This window comes from Octopus sinensis, linkage group LG12, assembly GCF_006345805.1.
Source record: "Octopus sinensis linkage group LG12, ASM634580v1, whole genome shotgun sequence".
NCBI classification, from domain to species: Eukaryota; Metazoa; Mollusca; class Cephalopoda; order Octopoda; family Octopodidae; genus Octopus; species Octopus sinensis.
The window spans coordinates 59,526,446-59,550,627 of NC_043008.1; the positions used below are offsets into that span (position 1 = coordinate 59,526,446).

Genomic DNA, 24,182 nt, shown 5'->3' on the forward strand with positions numbered 1-24,182 from the left:
CACATGTTGAGTTCTGTTCATGAGAAAACATTTAATCCAAGTTAACAGTTTTCCTTAGACTCCAATGTTGGATAGTTTCTTTAACAGGATGCAGTGATCAACCCTGTCAAGGGCTTTCCTGAAGTCAAGGTGTATGATATCTGCAATGGAGTCCTCTTCCATGGCCTTTCACATGTCATTGAAATGATGTAGGAACTGTGTTAAACAGTCCCTTCCATTGCGGAAGCCATGTTGGTTGGGAATAATCAAGCTGTTAGATCCCTAAAAGAGAGTTACTCGAGATCTCACCACTCTCTCAAATAATTTAATGATATGAGAGGTAAGCGAGACCGGCCGGTAGTTCACGGTGAGTGACTTTTTACCTTTCTTGAAAACTGGGGTAATCGCCTGGGAAAGGAAATTTTCAGGGATATAGCCCGCATCCATTGATTTTCGCCAGAAAGTAGCTAAGGGAAGAGCTAACTGGAGTCGGTACTCCTTCAGGACTCTAGCGAGGAGCCTATCGGCGCCTGCAGCTGCGTTGACCTTTATTTCCCTAATAGCTGCTATGGTGTCCAAGGCGTCAAATGGTGTCAGAAATGGTGTGCTGTGGGTTTATTTTTCATATATGTTGACCAGGTTCACAATACTGGGATTGCAGAAGACAGAGCAGTATTGTTTCTGCAGAATCCCAACCATATCTTCTGCAGTACTATGGAGAGTGTTTTCTTCACAATCAGAGGTCCGAGAGATGCGATTCTCTTCGGCAATCAGAAGTCCGACAGATGTTTTTTGGCAAATGAGAAGAAAACTTTGGGATTGAATTTGATATTCTCGATGGCCCATTTCTCCTGTTATTCTTTCATTCATAATGATAGACTTCAAGCAGTTTTGGATTCCAGTAGAGCTACGTCTGACAGATGGGAGTGATGCAGCTGGCAATATTTTAGCCGGTTGATTTTTTTTTATCTATTCTTTTTATTTTTCTTATGAGTGACTTTTATATTTTTACGCAGCCTGCATTTTGTTTTGTCCATGGACCGCAGTGGAGTGTGGCGTGAACATATGTTTGCGACAATATCCACAAATAACTGCCACAATGCGGCAATGCTACTTGGGGAGAGAGAGAATCAGTGAAAGACCAATCAAAGAGCGAAAGATCGTGGGTGATTACCTTCCAGTTAGCATTGTAGAGATCCGAGAGATCAAAAGGGTTCGCTTCTGTGTGGTAGTCGGGTTTTTCTCTAAGCTGCCGAAACCTCAGGCTACAAAGAACCATATTGTGGTCTGATAGAAGAGTTTTCTCCACTGCTATATAATGGATAGTGTTTGTATGGTTACTTAACACTAAGTCCATAGTGTTTTTATTGAGTCTCGTTGACACGAGCACGAGTAGAGACACAAAGAATTCGTCCATGAATTCGAACAGTGATTCTACTGCTGCTTTCTCTGGGGTTGAAATGCACACACTTGTTTTCACTGTATGTGTAGTCCAGTCAATTCAAAGGGAGGTTAAAATTACCCATCATTAAAACGCTACCGGTTCTGCACTGGTTGATAAAAAAACTTGACTTTCTTGGGGTATTAGTCGAAGCACAGTAGTGATGCTTGTAGTGGCATGTAGAGCCCAATTATCACTAAGTCTTTTGTTTTATTATGTACGGATGGTGGTAAATTTTTTTACTTTCCCTTTAGCATCCAGGTAGGAGTTATCAAGGTGAGTCTCAGTGAGGACAAAGAAGGGAATGTGGTGTGGGTGGTCGGTAACCCAATCTTCAATGAATTTAATTTTACACCGCTTTACCTTATAGAAAGGATTAATGCTTTGAGCATTCAGTAGAAATGTTGACACAGAAGTAGTGGCTTGATTGCACTTACGAAGGGGCGTTGAAAAAGCTTTATGGCTTAACGGTAGCGAAGAGGATAGTTTCTTCTCTAGGGTAGTGACAGAGGTTGGTGCTGGGTGGTAGCCAAGACACTTTTCCCGATCTCTTGTGTTCCATATGGATAAAAAAGAAGAATTTATCTGGTTAAGAAGTATTTGGTGACTGGAGTTGTGGTTACACTGACAGTTTGCTCGGTTGTTTGTGCTAACTTTGTTTCTTATTTCTTTATTGCCCACAACGGGCTAAACATAGAGAGGACAAACAAGGACAGACAAACGGATTAAGCCGATTGCATCGACCCCAGTGCGTAACTGGTACTTAATTTATCGACCCCGAAAGGATGAAAGGCAAAGTCCACCTCGGCGGAATTTGAGCTCAGAACGTAACGACAGACAAAATGCCTATTTCTTTACTGCCCACAAGGGGCTAAACATAGAGGGGACAGACAAAGGGATTAAGTCGATTACATCGACCCCAGTGCGTAACTTGTACTTAATTTATCGACCCCGAAAGGATGAAAGGCAAAGGCGACCTCGGCGGAATTTGAACTCAGAACATAATGGCAGACGAAATACGGCTACGCATTTCGCCCGGCGTGCTAACGATTCTACCAGCTCGCCGCCTTTGTGTTATTTTTCTTTATACCGAGAGTTCTGTTTATCTTATTTTTTTTTTTTTTACACTTGGGAAAGTCCGGGACTTTACGCTTTGTTTATGTATATGTTCATTCTGGCCAATTTTGGTATTTGGGTTGTGGGAAAAGTAGATGCCAGTACTAGAATTTGTTGTTGACTGGGTGCATTGATTTTGAACGTACGCCGAGTTCCAAGAAAATGCGTGAACATAAAGTCTTGCTGAAGACATAGTCTTCTATGTTGGGGGTTGCGACAGATTTTGGGGGTTACGAATAGATTTCAATTGATGGTGCTATTGCAGTAGGGGTGATATGGTTGAAAATGTTTCTATTTATAGAGTGTCTGGTCCCAGGCAAATGTGTGAAGCTGCAGTTAAGACTTCTGCATATCTCACGTAAAGAGTGGCAACATATGTTGGGGGTTCGGGTTGGACGTGTTCCCTGAGACAGTGGTTTGTAAATAGTTTTGGATTTAGTTAAGTTTGTCAGAGTTGACATTGGGGCAGTGGTGGTGGAGGGAGATGTGGTAGTTGGTCACTCACAGAGGTAGTAGTGATAATGGTGCTATTTGAGTTTGGTAGTGTTGAGGTTGGGGCAAATGTGGTGGGAGAAGGAGGAGGGAGTGGTTGGTCACTGATCGTAATGGTAGCAGTACTAGACGAAGTATTAGTAGTCGATAGTAGTAGTGATGATGTTGCTGGTGTTGGTGATGAATGCCTGGAGGTGGAGGTCGACTTTGCCTTTCATCCTTTCGGGGTCGATTAAGTAAGTACCAGTTACGCACTGGGGTCGATGCAATCGGCTTAATCCGTTTGTCTGTCCTTGTTTGTCCCCTCTATGGTTAGCCCCTTGTGGGCAGTAAAGAAATAGGCATTTTGTCTGCCGCTACGTTCTGAGCTCAAATTCCGCCGAGGTCGACTTTGCCTTTCATCCTTTCGGGGTCGATTAAGTAAGTACCAGTTACGCACTGGGGTCGATATAATCGACTTAATCCGTTTGTCTGTCCTTGTTTGTCCCCTCTGTGTATAGCTCCTTGTGGGTAGTAAAGAAATAGGTATGTAGGCAGAGGAGTTCCTGTAGCTGTAGTCCTGACGGTGACTGCTGCTGCTGCTGCGATGGGAATTTTAATTGTTGTTGTTGTTGTTGCTGTTATTGCGGCTTTTGTTGTTGCTGCTTGTCATGGGCTGCGGTAGGTGGAAAGATTTTAATTAGTTTATTTACGTGATTGATTATATTGTAAGATATGAAACCGAAATTTGCTTCAGCTTATAACGATCATAAAAGAGACGAACAACTTTTTTGGCAATCAGATCAAGACCTGAAGCATGAATATTTTCCGTTTAAGAGAGAATGTACCAGACGTTGATGAGAAAGTCGGTTTCGCTATCAAAACAAAATTAAAATTACAAAACATGTATAACTATATAATTTTGCATTTTGAATATCTTGCACAGAAAATCATCATGCATATTGATGTAGAAACTACTAGCCTATACACCTGTTGCGTGTATATATATATATATATGTGGTGTGTGTGTGTGTGTGTGGTGTGTGTGTGTGTATGTGTGTGTGTGTATATACATATATATACATATACATATATATACATATATACATATATATATATATATATATATATACATATATATATACATATATATATATATATATATGTGGTGTGTGTGTGTGTACATAAATATATATATATGTATATATATATAGTTAATTCAAACAAGAAAGCACAAAAAACACAACAACGCGAGGACGTGTAACAAATATATTAATTTTGGGACGCTCAGGAAAGACGGAAAGAAGGAGGGTTTAACGTTTCGAGCGGAGCTCTTCGTCGGAAACATAGGAGAAGGAGAGATCCAGAGAAGGGAAGACAGAGGGAAAAGAATCGCCAACGGTACACATGAGGTCACATACTTGGAAAAGGATGTGTGGCGTTCGATCATATAATAATATAAATAATATATAAATATATGCATATATTCATACATATATGTACATACCTACATATATATGTATATATACATGCTTATATGGGTACAGGTCATCAAAAAACGTTGAATACGATGAGAAACGAAAACATAAAACAAAAACATAGAAACTAACTTTTTTTCAAATAACGAAAAAACAGAGAAACGAGACATACAACATAAAGAATATTCTCCTTCTTCAGTTGTCCCTATTTCATCTACTCCGCCTTTTCCGAAGGCAAGGCCAAGATGCGACTTTGTTGAAACAGTCCTTCCCGCAAAACAAATTAAATAAAATTTGGGATTTTTTGCGGAGGGTGAAAGTGGTAACAAGAGCAGGACAGTGAGAACAAAACAGTAAAAACAATAAAAAAGTAAAAACAGTAAAAGACAGAACAAAGAGAACAAAACAGTAAAAACAAACGATGAGGGTTGTTAAGCCAAGAGGATGGAAAAATTATTCTGAACGTTTAAGGAGATGAGCTTATGAAGAGACAGGAAGGTAGTAGTCGGAAAGATGGCTTCCCTCTGACCACGTGTCAGCGATGAGAGAGTCGGTGAGGAGGAGTGAGAGAGAGGGAACGGTGAAGGGGAGAGGAGAAGAATAGGGAAAAGTGGGAGAGAAAACCAGAATGGATGAAGAACAAGAGAGCCCACCCTTTCCTATTCTTCTCCTCTCTCTTCAGGATTCATTTCATATTAAACATCCCATCAGATCTAAAACAGAACGTCGATACATTTAACAGAGTACTCTCCTGAATACTTGACCTAACTTTAGTCTTGTTTTTCACGTATTTTGCTACCGTGGACGTTGCAAACCTTAATGTTCTGCAATATGGCTGTGTTACATTCACACTTCAAATCTTTATAACAACATAATCTCTTTACTACTCCCCTTTTAGCTTTATTGCCTTCACTTCGACTTGATAGCATCATTCCGTTCGTCCTATGTATATTCACAAAAGCACATTTAGGCGATCCTACGGTTTAACTCGACAACACGATAACAAAACCTCCCTTGTTTCCGTGACAACTCGACAATTCACTTCGGATATCTTCGTGACCTCCGTGACAGCTTCTGTGACAGCGGCTAAAATGGGAGGAGGAGGAGAAGAAAACTAATGGAAGAGCAAGCACGCTCATACAACCCATTAGCTTTCTCCTCCTCCTCCCATTTTAGTAGCTGTCACGGAGGTCATGAAGATATCCGAAGTGAATTGTCGAGTTGTCACGGAAACAAGCGAGGTTTTGTTATCGTTTTGTCGAGTTAAACCGAAGGATCGCCCACATTTATGCAAACTGTCTTGATTGGTGCTGCAAAATAAGTTTAAATATTTCTTGCAATGGAATTTTAACACTTTGTGAAGTATTTTTAGATCAGTGATGATAGTAGCTGTCATCGTGTAATTCTAGCAGCTAGGCGCACTGGTATTGACTGCTACGATCACACCGACCTGCTTAAAGCCTGAGCTACTTACTACTAGTGGCTAACAGAGACAGTTCTATATATAGACAATGCTTATATCACGGAAAAGGGCGTGAAATACAAATTGTTAAAGACATCCGGGCTTAACGGAGATGGGAGTGGTCAGTTCTTTGTCGACGTCATCAATAATTGAGCGAACCACTTTCATATTGATACAGTGATTTCTGCCAGAGATGGGATTGGTCAGTTGTCAGCTGATATCGTCAATCTCTAACAAAGTCTTGGTCGTTTGAACATAGCAATCGATTCCTGGGTGTTTGGAACTCTGCCAAATATTTCTCCTACAAATTTTGCGCTATGTATTATATAATTATGATTGCATTATTCTTCCAACCAGATCAAATTAGATATATTTTTGCTTATGTATAGGAAATAAAAGGGAATATTAAATATAACCAATTATTATTGTTGCACCTAATAAGTATTACAGAAGAACAGAATAATTATTACAAAAAAAAAACAGAATTTAAACGTATATTATAACGTTAAAACTGCCACTACGAAAAACAGCAGTCTTATTTTATTATACAATATCACTTAGTTGGAAGTTTACATAAATGTTTTTTATTATTGTGAATATACGTGTTTTTGTGTTTAACAAAGGCGATTATATAATGTAAATAATATCTCATGTTAGTGTGTTATAAAGAAATCTGTACATAATCTATACTAGCAGATGAAAGACCATCAGTAGAGAGGAAAAAACAAACAATTGATCTTATTAATTTTCAGCACGTGCGCGCGCGCTTACATGAAGTCACTATGCTCGTCTGGAAAAAAACTTGCGTAGAAATCTCAAGTAGGCATTTTAGCCTCATCATCATCATCATCATATCTAAATCGTAATTACAGGGGATGTGGGTTCGAGTTCCATCATTCCGCGCGCGTGTGTGTGTGTGTGTGTGTGTATGTGTGTGTGTGTGTGTGTGTATGTGTGTGTGTTGGTGTGTGTGTGTGTGTGTGGTGTGTGTGTGTTGTGTGTGTGTGTGAAATAATTTCTGAAATAAAAAAAAATACATTTTGTTTTCTCCTTGCAGTGGGACCTGGTTTGTGAGAAGTCGGCATTGGGACCATTTACTCAAACGATGCAAACCATTGGAATGACTCTTGGAGCGATGCTAGTGCCAACCTTTGCAGACAGATATGGACGTAAACCTGTGATAATAATTTGCCAGTTGTTACTAGGAGCAGCGTCTTTTGGTGTGAGGTTTTCACCGAATTTTCAAATATTCACAGGTTTAAAAGTTTTTGTGGGATTTTTTCAACAGGTAAAAATATTTAAATTCAATTATCCAATATATTGTCGTTGCCCTATTATCACTAATGCCATTAAATTCCTTGTTATAAACCGTCATTTTCTTCACAGCCATCTGTCTTAATAAGATTGTAACATTTTTCCTTTTTTTTTTTTTTTTTGTCTTTGGTCAGTAAGTGTTATTTCCTATTTGCTTCTATCTGGAAATCAAAGGAAATGACTACTATTCCCTTCATACTTTGCCTTTGTCACCTGGACATCAATGTTTTGAAACTGACCTATTTTTCGTGACATTTCAGACAGATTCGGAAACATCGTTATAACAAATGTTAACCTCTTGAGCATGTCCCTTAGTGGCTGACAATATATGTATCCCTGAGGATGAGCAGGAGTAGTGGGAGAATCATCATATCCATGAGTTGAGAGGAATTCTTTGGGATTTGAATAAACGTTACAAAAGCAAAGTTTGAAAGAATTAGTAGCTATATTTCATACTTTCTATGAATAAGCAAATAGGAAATAACAATTGCTACCCAAGAACAAAAATCGTGTCACACACGCATTTAGCTAAAGACAATGTAAGTCATAGTAAACAGAATGATTACTCTTACTCTTTTACTCTTTTACTTGTTTCAGTCATTTGACTGCGGCCATGCTGGAGCACCGCCTTTAATCGAGCAATTCGACCCCGGGACTTATTCTTTGTAAGCCCAGTACTTATTCTATCGGTCTCTTTTGCCGAACCGCTAAGTGACGGGGACATAAACACATCAGCATCGGTTGTCAAGCAATGCTAGGGGGACAAGCACAAACATACACGCACACATATATAAACATATATATATACATATATACGACAGGCTTCTTTCAGTTTCCGTCTACCAAATCCACTCACAAGGCTTTGGTCGGCCCCGAGGCTATAGTAGAAGACACTTGCCCAAGGTTCCACGCAGTGGGACTGAACCCGGAACCATGTGGTTGGTAAACAAGCTACTTACCACACAGCCACTCCTGCGCCTATAATTACCAACATTTTATGCAGGAAATGAAACACTTTAAGCCAACAATGCTTTTTCTACCACTGAAAAACTTCTCAGTCAATAGAAACAGACATGAAAAGGTTAACTGTGCTGACGTCTCAATGTTTTGAAATTATCTCCTTATTTTCTTTGATAGTCGCTAGGTTTCAGTTTCGTTTCTTCAACAAAAAAGCAAATTTCAAGTCATTAAATTCAATTACCCAATAAATCATCTTCGTCCCTATTGTCACTAATTCTGCATATATCCCCCAGTAAATCACCCTTTAACCTATTGACCCATATAGTCTTATAACATTGAACCAATTATAATTTCGTTTGCCGCTTTGGTTCTCATACAGTCTGTGACAGATATATATTATTAGTTTAACCCTTTCGTTACCGTATTTATTTTTGAGATGCTCTGAGTTTCTTTCAATTATTTTAAATATAACGAAGAATTTAGTAAAATGACTTAGTTATCATTAAGCTAGTGTTAGGAACATAACTCGTGACTAATATTTGGAGGAAAATTTTAATTCAAAACTTATGAAAACAAAACATTTGTACTACAGAGCCAGAGCCGGTTTCAGCCGGATTGGTAACGAAAGGGTTTGGCCGACTGGCATGAATTTAGATTTTACTGCGCATTCATGAATTGGCTTCTATTTATCATTTATCCATATTGAAAATGTATTAATTTTAGTTCTGTACGAACTAAACAAAAGAAGTACTGAAGATATTTAAACCTTAATGATGGATTTTTAAGAGAACGTCTTATCTGTTTCATTTTAGTCCCGATAAGCGAAATAATTTGAGTCAGATTTGTTTATCCAGAGGCCACATTCGAACTATATCTCCAACATTAGGTATAGCACAACTAGATCATTTTAACTGGCATGGGTTTTGGAATTCCAGAAAGCAAGTGCCAAATCCACTGACCTTTCTTAGTTGACTATGACCCTATAAGTCTAAGTAATGTCCAGTTTAGAATGCACGAGTTTGATCATAACGAGAATCACCAGCATAGTGTCTCCATAATACCAGAAATTCATACATTATTCAGTTGAAGTAATAATATATGAGCTAAGTATACAGAAACAGTGGCAAAGAACATGTGTAGATGGACCAAATATACAATTACATCACCATGAAGCGACCATGTACAATCTGTTTCCGGTGATTTTTCATGAGAACACAACCATTTGTACGACTCCTCAAAACTTACATCTTTACTAATACCTATTTCTTTACTACCCACAAGGGGCTGAACACAGAGAGGACAAACAAGGACAGACACACGGATTAATTCGATTATATCGATCCCAGTACGTAACTGGTACTTAATTTATCGACCCCGAAAGGATGAAAGGCAAAGTCGACCTCGGCGGAATTTGAACTCAGAACGTAACGGCAGACGAAATACGGCTACGCATTTCGCTCGGCGTGCTAACGTTTCTGCCAGCTCGCCGCCTTATCTTTGTTAATACCAGGGCTAAAAATATTATATTAGGGAGGCTCCGGCACTTTAAGTCCTGAGCTCAAATCTCGCCGAGGTCAGTTTTGTCTTTCATCTCTGTGGGGCCGGTTGAATGAAGTATCTGAGACCGATGGTCACATCTAACCCTCTCCCCTCAAATTTACTGTAATTAAATTGTACGTTTCCACAGGAGACACAAATGTATTTTAATGAGTTTCGAGATACGTTAAGTCTGCTGACACCAACGTAACGAGGTAACCTCTACGTGGTCTCTCAACCAGCAAAATATTGCAGCTAAAATCTCCGTCGAACAAACTTAGGCGCTACCGTATTGAAAATGAATTGACGCATTTGATAATGTAGCGCTAGTCAAGCAGCCCCTGAAAAAGAATGAGACGTAACCCTATTGATCTGCTCATTCAGTGTTTGCCTTGGAATAATCAACAAGAATAGCATATAACATAAGCTAGCTGATACCGAACCTGACACGTTTGAAATATCAATAATTCTACTGTACATACATCAGTATTATCCCGTTACTCAATACATTTACTAATTGCAAATATAATTATTGATCTGACGCAGCCCTCCACTCCTCACTTCACTTCTTTCAAACCTTAAGTGTATACAACAAATAATCCCCCAATTCTCTCCAAAGATCTGCAAAATACTGGTGAATGAAATTGGTGTCTGTTGTTTTACATACCTCTCTGTTTGACTCAAACTGGTTAGTAATAAACACTTCTTTTAATTAGGAATTACTTACTATACTGTCTCTTATTCTCTGTGATTGCATTCCTATCATAATTAACAGATAGTCTTCTAATTGAAACTTTTAAAGTAAGCAAAATAACGAGTCGGGGTAATGCCTGACTCCACAGTCTTATCTGTGACGATTTTTTGCACATCAACACTAGTATTCTACTGATTCTTATTTCATCGACCTCGATACATTGAAAGGCAAAGTAGACCTCGGCAGAATTTGACTTCAAAACTTAAAAACGGGTGAAATACCGCTAAGCATTTTGTCCAGCGTGCTAACGATTCTTTTCTACTCTAGGCACAAGACCCGGAATTTGGGGGGTGGGGGCTAGTCGATTAGATCGACCCCGATACGCAACTGGTACTTAATTTATCGACCCCGAAAGGATGAAAGGCGAGGTCGACCTCGGCGGAATTTGAACTCAGAACGTTAAGGCAGACGAAATATCGCTAAGCATTTCGCCCGGCGTGCTAACGATTCTTATTTCTTTATTGCCCACAAAGGGCTAAACATAGAGGTGACAAAAAAGGACAGACAAAGAGATTAAGTCGATTACATCGACCCCAGTGTGTAACTGGTATTTAATTTATCGACCCCGAAAGGATGAAAGGCAAAGTCGACCTCGGCGGAATTTGAACTCAGAACGTAGCGGCGGCACACGAAATACCTATTTCTTTACTACCCACAAGGGGCTAAACACAGAGAGGACAAACAAGGACAGACAAAGGGATTAAGTCGGTCATATCGACCTCAGTGCGTAACTGGTACTTATTTAATCGACCCCGAAAGGTTGAAAGGCAAAGTTGACTTCGACGGAATTTGAACTCAGAACGTAGCGGCAGACGAAATACTGCTGAGCATTTCGCCCGGCATGCTAACGATTCTGTCAGCTCGCTGCCTTTCTATACGTGTGATAATACGACACTATCATAACTTCATTCAAAAGGTGAGTTCGATAATTTCTTGAAATGTAAATGGAATTAGTAACGTTGTTCTTAATTAAACATAAAGAAGTAATCATTATTAACGTATATGATTTATATATTTGCCTGTAGGCTGCGATATGGTGTGGTGGAGATGACTCCATCAAAGCGTTGGGTGTTAAAAACCTGAATGTCATGGACTGGCGAGACAACTTACCCCAGATCCCTTTCAAGAGTGATGGACATCGATGTTTCGCTATTTTTGTGTGGCCTATCAAACATAACGCACTTGAACCGAATCCACGATTTATATGAATATAATGTAAAAACTATGTACCGGTATGCCCCGACAATGCATACGTAAGAATAAATTCATATATGAAATAGAAGCAGCGCTAGTGCAATAATCTTTATCAACCACGCATACTTAACATTTATGAGTTGTGTTTTCCGGTAGTCTGCAACTGGGGTGATGAAGACTCCTCCATCAAAACGCCGAGTGTTAAAATACCTGAAAGTCATGGACAGGCGAGGCAACTCATCCCAGATCCCATTCAGAGGTGATGGACATCGATGTTTCGCCATATTTGAATGAAGAACTAATTAAAAAAATATGAAATGTTTAAGCTCAAATATTATATTAAGCTCAAATACAGCGATGTCTTCCATATAACATATTTGAAATTTTTCTTATACGTATCGGTGTGTGCGTGTGTGTTGACGGCGAAGTGCCAGAATCTTTAGGGCATGGGATCAGGTACCTCGAGCATTTTTCCGGTTTTGCTGCGCTCTGAGTTCAAATCATACTGAAGTTATCTTTTCTTTTCATCATCTCGGGATCGATAAAATAATCTGTCCAAGTCTGTAGTTTTGCGGTATTTGTTGTTGTAATATTTGTTCTGGCATTCTGCATTCTAAGTTTTTTACTGCTACACTTATTCCGTTGCCTAGCTTATCACCACTACTAGGTCCTTGGATGTCTTCAACAGAGTCCACTCAGTTACAAGCATTCAAGCTATGCCGCTATTTTGAGAGTACCGTTCTTCCTATATGCCATCAGCCTTGAAGTCTCTGTAGAAATAAAATTCGCTGGCCTTCTCTCCTTGACTAAAAAAGAAGAAACTGTCAGATTAAATATTTTCCATTAATTACTTGATAGGAGTCGGCAAACTATAGAACCGTTAGCGAATAGGACAAAATCATTAGTGTCATTTCTTCCGGCTCTTTACATTCCAGGTTAGAATTCCGCCGGGGTTGTCTTTGTTTGTCATCAGTTCGCGGTCGATAAAATAAGTACCTGTGGAACACTAGGGTCGATGTAAACTACTTACCCTCTACCTTAGAATTGCTGGCACTATGCTAAATTTATGATTATTTTTCATTGGGTCACGTTTCTTTTTGTGGGGAAGTAGTCAAGGAATGGCCAATTAAACTTAACATTAACCTTTTATAAATGATACTAAATACATAAGCTACGTCGCTGATGTCATACGGATTTTATAAACTTTCGAGAAATTATGAGATAATCCTTTTTTTTTTGTTATTTGTTTGTTTGTTTTTTTCTTGGATCAGTGGATCTCGAAGCACATAAAGCTATACATAATACCATGTAAATTATCAAATTGAAAAACTCTTTTGGACAGAAAAAAACACTAGCAACCATCGAATTTTTCTATTTATAAGCGTTTTCTTTTTCAACCCAATATGTACATTTATAGCTTTGTACGCTTCGAGATCCACCGTCCCAACGACTTATTTCGTTTATTTAACTCAACCTTTATATGTATCGGTATTTCAGGGTATCGCAGTTCCTGCCCAAAACATTGCCATTGAATTATTTTCAACCGAACATCGTGCAGTCATTGCTACGTTATATGGATTTAACTGGGTTACTGGTTGTTTTTTCCTGGTACTACAAGCTTACTTGTTTTCCTCTTATGGATGGAGGGCTACTGCTTTATCTATCGCATGTAACAGCGTAGTTGTCATCCTCAACATCTTGTAAGTTTGATGTACAAATTTTGTTTGGGTTTTTTTTTTGGTTTTTTAATATTTACTGCGTAATTAAGGTGGTGAGCAAGCAGAATCGTTAGTACATCAGGTAGAATGCTTAGCGGCATTAACTAAGTCTTAGTTGCCTTGCGTTTGCGAACATCTCTTCCAAAATCAACGGGAAGGAGAATATATTACTCTTACTCTTTACTCTTTTACTCTTTTACTTGTTTCAGTCATTTGACTGCGGCCATGCTGGAGCACCGCCTTTAGTCGAGCAAATCGACCCCGGGACTTATTCTTTGTAAGCCCAGTACTTATTCTATCGGTCTCTTTTGCCGAACCGCTAAGTGACGGGGACGTAAACACACCAGCATCGGTTGTCAAGCAATGCTAGGGGGACAAACACAGACACACAAACACTTATATATATATACATATATACGACAGGCTTCTTTCAGTTTCCGTCTACCAAATCCACTCACAAGGCATTGGTCGGCCCGGGGCTATAGCAGAAGACACTTGCCGAAGATGCCACGCAGTGGGACTGAACCCGGAACCATGTGGTTGGTTAGCAAGCTACTTACCACACAGCCACTATGGACAATAACACTGAAACCTGCAGCTCCTCTATCCTACCTCAATTGTCAATTAACGTCAATACCAATAATTATTGGTACGCTTGGTTATCTTAGTAAATGTCTAAGCTACAATCTGGAAAAAACTGAAATTTTCAAGCAACGAAAAAGACCAGATTATATGAACTTTACAAAAACAATCTGTAAGTACCGTAAATCCTCGAGTATAGTCCGCCCTTGAGTATAATACGCAGGGGATTTTTAGGGGGCTGTAACTCTGAAAGACCTAAACCTTGTGTATAATACGCACCCCTTCTCTAACTTGAGTCAAGGAGGTCTGTATAACGTCCCTGGTTTGTAAAAATGTATACGGTAACGTCCTTTATTATTATTGTATATATAACATAATGCAAACGTGTAGCTTTTTTGTGCATTTTGTTTGCAGAAAATAAAGAAATAACAGTAATAACAGTAATAACGTTTAATAAATGTTGCTTACTGCAAGTTATGGATGATTTTTATGACTTCATTGCTTTCAGGCTTTGCTTCAGGTATTTTCACGCCCGTCATCACAAAATGCGTCTGAATAAATATTGCCGGACAGCAAATAGAGACTTGGACATTGCTTAGAAAATAATTTTCATTTTTAACCTCGTATATAGTACGCACTAGGGATTTTGACCTTTAAATTTTGTGGGGAAAAATGCGGATTATACTCGAGGATTTACGGTAAAACAGTAATGATATGCGAGACTTTCCTAAAGTTCGATATGTAGAAATGATCGTTGTGGTTATTCAAATTCCAGTGATAGAACTTTTGTCTCTTTATTAGAAACCAGCTCCCTCCTTCTAGGAAGAACACTAATAAATAAATGCAAAATGAAAGGCGTACATACACACATAAACGTATACAAACAAACATACACATACACATACATACGCCGCACAAACAAAGACCGCAAAGAATATTTGTTCCGACTCCTTACGTTCAAAGTTCAAATCTTGCTGAGGTCAACTTTGCTTTTGATCTCTCCGGGGTCAATAAAATAGAGTGCTGGTCAAGTGATGAGATCGATGGTATCAACTAATCATTTTCCCTCAAAGCTACTAGCCTTGCACCAAAATTTTAAAGTCTTCCTCCTCCTCCTCCTTCTTCTTCCCCTTCTTCTTCTCCATCTTCTTCTTCTTCTTCTTCTTCTTCTTCTTCTTCTTCTTCTTCTTCTTCTTCTTCTTCTTCTTCATCTTCTTCTTTGTATCGTATCTCGTCCTTTGATATTACTCTCCATGCCTTGGGCCCCCGTGGCCAATAAAAGAAATTATCATCACCATCATCATCATCATCGTCATTATTATTATTATTATTATTATTATTCAGTAGTTTTATTTTTATAGCGTGCTTTCACTTCACTACCGAGCGCAGCTCTGTGTGCCTTGGGTATGTGTAGTGATTTGTTGTGGTGCTCTGATGGCTACTGTATTGAAAGTGTTTTGCGTAGGATGTGTGCAGTGCCCAGTAGTGCAATTTTCTGTATGTTATATGTGTTTGTAAGTCCTGGTGTTTTTGTTATGTATTTGTCTGAATATTTTTTACCATACCTAATGCGCTATTATTATTATTATTATTATATTTTATTATTATTATTATTATTATCATTATTATTATTATTATTATTATTATTATTATTATTATTATTATTATTATTATTATATATTATTATTATTATTATTATTATTATTATTATCATTATTATTATTGTTATTGTTGTTATTCATCTATCTCATATTTCAGTTTCATGGAAGAATCCTTACGTTGGCTTTTCGCGAAAGGTTATTTAGACAGAGCTGAGTCACTAATCAAAAAGGCTGCCAAAACGAATAATCTAGATTTTGACGCTATCTGGAATACCCACGTCGCAGGAGCTACCGAACTCATACCTGTTCCGGAGAAAGAAGCTCCACCTGAAGAAATTTCCCTGCATTCCGAAACACCCATTCCTGTTGTTCATCAAGACAATGAAAGCAGTTCGTTTATCAATGGCAACACAACAACAGCTCCTGAATATGATGCAGAATTTCATGTAGAAAGAAGACTGTCAGTAATGCCTGAAGACACAAGAGTTTGGGTATTATTTACCAATCCCACGTTATGTCTCATCATGTGCATTAATTTGTATTGCTGGTAAGTAATCACTTTGTTCGCCGCACCAAACTTAGTTCTTAAGCAGTTTGAATTTGCGGTTTCTAATTACTACATGGCCGACTAACTGCAATGCAAAGAAGATGAAGTGTGTGTGTGTGTGTGTGTGTGTGTGTGTGTGTGTGTGGTGTGTGTGTGTGTGTTGTGTGTGTGTGTGTGTGTGTGTGTGTGCTGGCTATATGCGACATCAGAGTTTGAAGAGATGCTGATATTCCATGTACCATAACAACGAGAGTTGCCTTGTTTGCGGTGACCGGACGCCTACTACTGATGATGTCCAGTAGAATGAAATCACGGGATATGGGAGTTCCAACGCCCATAATAGATGATTCTCGTCTACTACGATCTATTTTTGTGCTTTATACAACAAACGTTTATATGACAGACTCTCTCAAGGCTAATAAGGCAATATTCGGAGTTCTAACAAGATATCACATTAAATTGGATATCAAGTTTGCCTTATATACATACATACATACATACACACATACATACATACATACATACATACATACATACATACATACATACATACATACATACATACATACATATATAGATATATAACTAGGGAAAAGATTTAACAAATGTCTTTTTATCGCTAGCTTTGAAAGCCACATGATTGCACACAACGCCAATTTTCATTATTCTGCATTACATTTAACAAAGGCGAAACACAATTATTTCCAATATATTTATTCTGCGCTATCAAAGAACTTATTAGGTTTCTTTGACAAAGAAACCAGTCCGAAAAGCTCGACTCCTCTTCCTCGCAATTTACAAAGTAAACAAAAATTTCACAAAGTAAACTTTTTGTGCATTTCTTTATATTTTCTTAATAATTCTTTCGTTAATAGTTTGGCTGATAAAAGGCGGCAAGCTGACAGAATGGCACTTTGGGTAGAATGCTTAGCAGCATTTCGTCTGCCTTTACGTTCTGAATTCAAATTCTGCCGTGGTAGACTTTACCTTTCATCCTCTAGGGGTCGATAAGATAAGTACTTGTTGAGGACTCGGGTAGGTGTAATCGACTTGGGGTCGATAAGATAAGTACTAGTTGAGGACTAGGGTAGGTGTAATCGGCTTATCCCCACCCACGAAATTGGTGGCCTTGTATCAAAACTTGAAATCAATATTTTAGGAGAGTAAAGGCGGTGAGCTGGCAGAATCGTTAACACGTTGGGCAAAATTCTTAGCGGCAAAATTCATCAGCAAAAATTACTTTAGGAACGAGAACCCAGGGTTGGGTTCAAAATTCTACCAGGACGCCTGATGAAGGCTGGAGAGTAACTCAACCGAAACGTTGTGTTAACAACAAACAAGACAAGGACACATATCTGTCCAAGGTGAATAATGTAAATAATGTGCACTTTGTATATTATAAAACATTGCGACTAATCTCTATCTTGATTTGTTCTTTTAGGTTCATAGCTTCGCTATCATATTATGGATTGTATCTTACATCAGGATCTTTGGAAGGAAGCCATTACTTAAACTTCTTCCTTAATTCTTTTTGCGAAATGTTAGCAATGAGCACGTTGTGGAAAGGTTTTGAATGGTACGTACAAAATTACTGTTTTTGCTTATTCATTATGTCCTACTGCTGCCTATCTGAAAGGAACTTGTGTAATACAAGCCCATTAATTAATTGATTAATTAATTAATTAATTTGTTGATTAATTAATTAACTAATTAATTGATCGAGTAATTAATTAATTAATTTTAAATGACTTGGCCTTTGAAAGAAAAATAATGCCCATAACATTTTCGAAAGGAATAAACGAAATTCTCCACGGATCCAAAACTTGCCCCGAACACTTACAATAGATTGAACTCCAATAAAGGTGCCTATGGGCCAACTAATGTGTTATACTGAATATTAAGTTGACCACTCCCTAAAAATAGCAACGCTCTCCCAAACGGGCCTCTACCGTTTCTGTCAACCAAATTTTATTCCCAAAGCTTTGATCAACTCGGAGCTATAGTAGAAGACACTCAAGGTGTCACTCGTTTTGTATTTATTCAAACTAACCTTTGACATTTTCTTTTCTCTTTACAATAGGTTCGGGCGAAAGAAGACTCTAATATTTCACTTTACAATCGGATCATTATCATTGATCGCTACTACTGTTTTAAATATCGTCCTAAGTAAGTGTTGGCCACTATAAATTAACAGCAGATTATTTCTAATCCTGGGAAAGATAAACCAGATCTAAATCTAACGACAAAACACTGACCAGATCGCTCGGCAACATTTTTTATCTTTTGTTTCCAAAAATAACCCTAAAAAAATTCACCGTATGGGCCGTGGATCATCTGGTACCGGGTTGCAGAGAAAGAGTAATTTTTTTTAATTTTATTACTATTTTACTGACTATGGCAGCCATCAAGGAATTTTTGTATTAAATATTCATTATGTATGTAATGCATACACATGTGGAGGTGCAATGGCCCAGTGGTTAGGGCAGCGGACTCGCGGTCGGAGGATTGCGGTTTCGATTCCCAGACAGGGCGTTGTGTGTGTTTATTGAGCGAAAACACCTGAAAGCTCCACGAGGCTCCGGCAGTGGGGGTGAGGGTGGCGACCCCTGTTGTACTCTTTCGCCCCAACTTTCTCTTACTCTCTCTCTCTACCTGTTTCTTGAGTAACGCTGCGATGGACTGGCGTCCCGTCCAGCTGGGGGGAACACATACGTCATAGAAACCAGGAAACCGGGCCCATGAGCCTGGCTAGGCTTGAAAAGGGCGCATAAAAAATTTTTTTAAATACATACACATACACACACGTGTGTCTGTGTGTGTCTGTGTGTTCGTGCGTGTGTATGTATTATGCATTATATATGTAATAATTAATCGTATATTATGCACTTTATTGTATTTCGTTATGTGTGTGATATCCGGTCCGTGGAAAAATTGTCTTGCATGAAACCAGTCTGTAAGATTTGATGTTTCAGAAAGTAAATTTTTAACCTCAAACAAGTTTTATCTACTAAATTGCCTACATAGTATAAAGGCAGACCAGCTGTGACAAACCTACTAAAACAGACTGAACTATCTGTATACCTGTTTGCTAATAAGTGCATTTAAACGTTGGCGGTTTTATATATAATATACAAATGTGTGTGCGCGCGCACGCGTGAGTGTGTATGAAAATTAATAAAACAAGATGAGAATGAACAGGCTTTAGTTACAATTGTCAGCCATTGTTTCTGTGCACGAATTCTGCAGACACTAACGGATTTCTACATATATATCCAGTAAAAGGAGTAATCCAGCTATAAGATGGCATATGGTAGCCGATAACCGCATATGAGCTTTGAAATACACGCTATGAGGTTATTGTGCATATGATATTACATATGTGTATGTATATATAAATATATATATATATATATATATATATATATATATATATATATATATATATATATATATATATATATATATATATATATACATGTCTGTGTGTGTGAGAGAGAGAGGAGAGAGAGAGCGTTTGTGTACTTTTGTGTGTATATCGTTTTATTAAATTTCTACCACCTGTTTGTCGTTTAAGGAATGACTGATTAAACAGTTTGAAATCAATAAAAAATAGCCATTTCTCTATTTCTCTCTCTCTTTCTCTCTCTCTCTCCCCCTCACTTCCTTTCTCTCTCTCTCCCTCCCTCATTCCTCTCTTTCTCTAAAGATATATATATATATATTATATATATATATATATATGCATGTATATATATATATTTATGCATAGATATATACATGCATAGATATATATACATATATACATATATATATATACATACAGACAAACATACACACATACATACATACACACACATACACACACACACATATATACATATATATACATATATATATATATTCCTCTCTTGATCACTCCTCTACTGATGATGGCTCTTCTAATCTTGTTCTGTCGTTATTAATTCTTTATAATATCTTTTTCTGAAATCATTTTGGATATTTCATGTCATCTGGCAAAATTTATTGCCTTCTTTGAATCAGTACAAACATAATTGGTGAATATAAATGACGAAGTGTTTTAGATATTGCTTTCATTTTGACGAAGGAAGATTAAATAAGATATTGAGACAATCATGACTTTCCTTGTTACATTAACTACGTAAAGAAAGCTCATTATGAGGTTGAATTATGTATTAGCCATACTAGGCTACAATAGATATCGTTTACCTTTTGACCATCTACACACCTTAATATTTGTTTTTTATCATCGGTTGAATTTGCGATGGTGGAGTAAGTATATGAGTACATTTGCACGTCGTTGCTACTATACAAGATGTTCTCAGTCCTAATCTACTGCTCTCCCAGCAACTCATGTTGTCTTTCAATCGTTCGTACCACAAGTTTAGATGGATGTCAAAACAGATATCACAATTTCCGAGAGTGTTATCGATGACAGACTTGCCTTTACTGTCTGAGAAAAAAAAACACAAAACACAATTCTTCTCATCATTTTAAAGCCAAAACCATCATTTTTATTGATGCATTATGTGGTCAGGCCTCAGGCCTATACCCAGGGCTATAGACCATCATGAAACTGTTAGATTATGTGTATATTTAATCGTCAGGCATTCTGTCATAATTTCAGGGAACTGCTACATCATTTGCTAAAACACAAAACTAGGTAAGACGATAATGTAAACAGACCGTTTCGGAGTCTACCACGAATATCACCTTCGACTTTCACATGCAATTTATAGGTGTTCATAATGATAGATGGCTTCGTGGATAAGATACCGGAGACACGGTCTTGAAACCGAGAGATCAATAATTCGTATCTTGTTGCTACATTTAAGTTGTAACTGTCACTAAGACACAAAGCTCTGGAATGCCTAGTTTACCTAACTATAAATGTGTGCCAAATAGCTAATGAATTCGGTTCATTTATTAAAATAAAACCAGAATAAATTCTGAACATTGTCTTCCTTGTAACTAGAAACAGAGCACCAATATTTCAGTAGAAACCTTAAAAGGAACAAAAGTAATATTCATATGTTTTTCTTTTGAAATTAGCAGCGTAACTAAAATAAAATGACTTCTATCGACAATTTAGACCATGTTTCAGCCTCATACAACATTTCTTCTACATACTGACTTATTATTTGAGAGTGGAACATGCTGTGTTATTGAGTATATGTTCAATATCTTATATCTCTCAAATATTGCTGTGCTATGTCCATGGTACTGTTAATAATGTAGTTTCATCTAGATGGAAGTTAGTTTCGGTACAGTTTATTATTAAAACGACGTGGTTGGTGTATCATTAATGATTGTCCCATTCAGTACTTCTCAAAATAACCGATATCATATCCCTTGAGAATGATGGGGAATTTTAAACGGATATAGAGAATGAAGGGTATGTGGTAGGGAGAAGTGATAAATGCATCTGTGCACTTTTTGGTTTTGTTTTGTTTTTTAATGTTTTTCCTCTATTGAAAAAAAATATGTTTTTAAATTTGAAATGTAATGTTCTGATAAACTGTTTGTTGGCTACAATCACAGCAATGATAGCCACAATAATAACAAACAGCCACAACTACCGTATTTTTTAGACCAAAATTTACAGCCAAAGAAAGACAGATTGACTTATACACCAAGATGACTTTGGAAGACCAAAACTTCCATGTGAAATGCAGCAAGATTTGGAAAGATAATGATGACATTTGAATGTTTGCGCTAACATGTTTACGCTATAAAATACGACTTATATGCCGGAAAATACGTTATAACTAAGTCAACAATAATAGGCTTTGAAGTAAGAATAATACGGTTATTCTGTTATAAGTAGGAGTCACCTGCATCAAAGAAGTACCCAAACTAAATTACACTGGTCTGTTATTACGTATATGTAATCTAAAAATGATGGGGCACTGATTTGTTGCAAAAGGAGATTGAAAATGTTAAAATAAAAGAGGTGATATTTTAAAATATGTGAGGTATATTTGCCATCTCAATATGGCTAACCACTAAGGGTGGGTGTTACTGTAGCTTGTAGCCCCAGGAGAACATCGTCTCCAGCTGGCTTTAGGCACACTTTCTGTGCCCTTAAGGTATTTGCAAAAGGAGGTCAAATAACTTAAGGGCACAGAAAGTGTGCCTAAAGCCAGCTGGAGGAGATGTTCTCCTGAGGCTACAAGCTACAGTAACACCCACCCTTAGTGGTTAGCCATATTGAGATGGCAAATATACCTCACATTGTCATGCAGTTACTGTTTATACCTCGTTCAGAGATTTATTATTATTTTTAAATAATTTGAGAAGTATTACTGGTTTCATTGGTCTGTGCTTCGTTACTTACACTGAGTTAAACAAAAAAAAACGAAACTAGCAAAATTAGATTTTCTTTCCTCCAAGTTTGTAAACCTGTACTAATTTATGCTTGTCTCCACTTTTTGCCATTCCAGGTAAAAACAGTAGCTTACGTATACTGATTTCAGTTGCCTCGTTTTTGGGTATGTTTGGCATCTCTGGGGCTTTTGCAGATCTGTGGAGTTACCTGCCAGAATTAATACCTACTGATCACAGGTGAGTTTTATAAGTTGTGGAAATTTTGTTTCATTATTTTCTTTTAAATACCGTTTCTTCCGGCATACAAGTCGAATTTTTCATACCAATGTTTGCAACCAAAATATGATGGGTCGACTTATACTTAAGAAGACCAAAAACTCCCTGTGGAATGCAGCAGGATTTGGGAAAATATTGAGGATGTTTGAATGTTTACACACACACACACATATATATATATATATATATATATATATATATATATATATATATATATATATATATATATATATATATATACAGACATACATACACACACACATACACACACACATACATATATATATATATATATATATATATATATAAATATTCCTCTCTTGATCACTCCTCTACTGATGATGGCTCTTCTAATCTTGTTCTGTCGTTATTAATTCTTTATAATATCTTTTTCTGAAATCATTTTGGATATTCGTACTGTTTCTATAAAGCCTCTTTTTCTTGGTGGATGGTAGAATCAGTAGAGCATCGAAATATTTACAAGTGGTGTGATGTTTAGTTACATCCATTTACGTTCTGAATAGGTACAATTAAATAAGAGTATTTGGAATTATGAAGAAATTAAAAAATCTGTTCATTCACGGGAGACAGGCGTTGCTGTGTGATAAGAAGTTTGCCTCCGAACCACATACTTACGGGTTGTTTCACAGCGTGGCACCTTGAGCAAGTGTCTTCTCTTATAGTTCCAGGACGGCCGAAACCTTGTGAGTGGATTTGGTAAACGGAAACTGAAAGGCCGTTGTATGTGTTCATGTGTGCTTCTGTTTAAGTTCGACCTCCCAGTGTATGTATGTATTTATGCATGTATGTATAACAGGTATATATCTGTGTATGTGTGAGGTACTGTATGAAGATCCACCGTGTTATCATCCCGTACTCTATAGAACAATTTTCCTTTCATATCTAACATAAAATAAGTTGCAGAATAAATTCTGGGATCGATATAACCTTGAAGGTGGTGGTCTACATCACAGCCGCAGTCGAGAATCTGAGGCCTGTAAAAGAATAATAAATATTTAGAATCTCTATGCTAATCACTGTTGTATTTCGTCACTGGAGAACAACATCACCCTTCAGAGGATTGCATGTTTGTAGCACACTCGATTCATTGAGATAAAGAGACTCTGGGTGTTTCGACCTTATTGTATGTCTCCTCAGCCAAAGCTACTCCGGACCAATGAATTTAACAAGAGTTTTGGGTCTTGTTTGTAGTATATTCAGCGGCAGACAGTAATATTTGCTAATGTTTACGGACCTCTATTCTTTTCTTTCATTCTTTTATTTGCTTCAGTCATTTGACTGCGGCCATGCTGGAGCACCGCCTTTAGTCGAGCAAATCGACCCCAGGACTTATTCTTTGTAAGTCAAGTACTTATTCTATCGTAAACTCTTTTGCCGAACCGCTAAG

At 37.6% G+C, this 24,182-nt stretch overlaps 1 protein-coding gene across 1 annotated transcript in view; it reads left to right on the forward strand.

Annotated features, from left to right (window-relative positions):
- LOC115217932 (solute carrier family 22 member 8-like) overlaps positions 1 to 24,182 on the forward strand; it is a 57,371-nt gene that overhangs the window by 15,470 nt on the left and 17,719 nt on the right. Inside the window, exons 3-8 of the mRNA XM_036508024.1 lie at positions 7,005 to 7,235; positions 13,203 to 13,405; positions 15,764 to 16,153; positions 17,595 to 17,729; positions 18,234 to 18,319; positions 22,615 to 22,735. Of these exons, the coding sequence (XP_036363917.1) occupies positions 7,005 to 7,235; positions 13,203 to 13,405; positions 15,764 to 16,153; positions 17,595 to 17,729; positions 18,234 to 18,319; positions 22,615 to 22,735 (1,166 nt within the window). The remainder of the gene's footprint in view (positions 1 to 7,004; positions 7,236 to 13,202; positions 13,406 to 15,763; positions 16,154 to 17,594; positions 17,730 to 18,233; positions 18,320 to 22,614; positions 22,736 to 24,182) is intronic.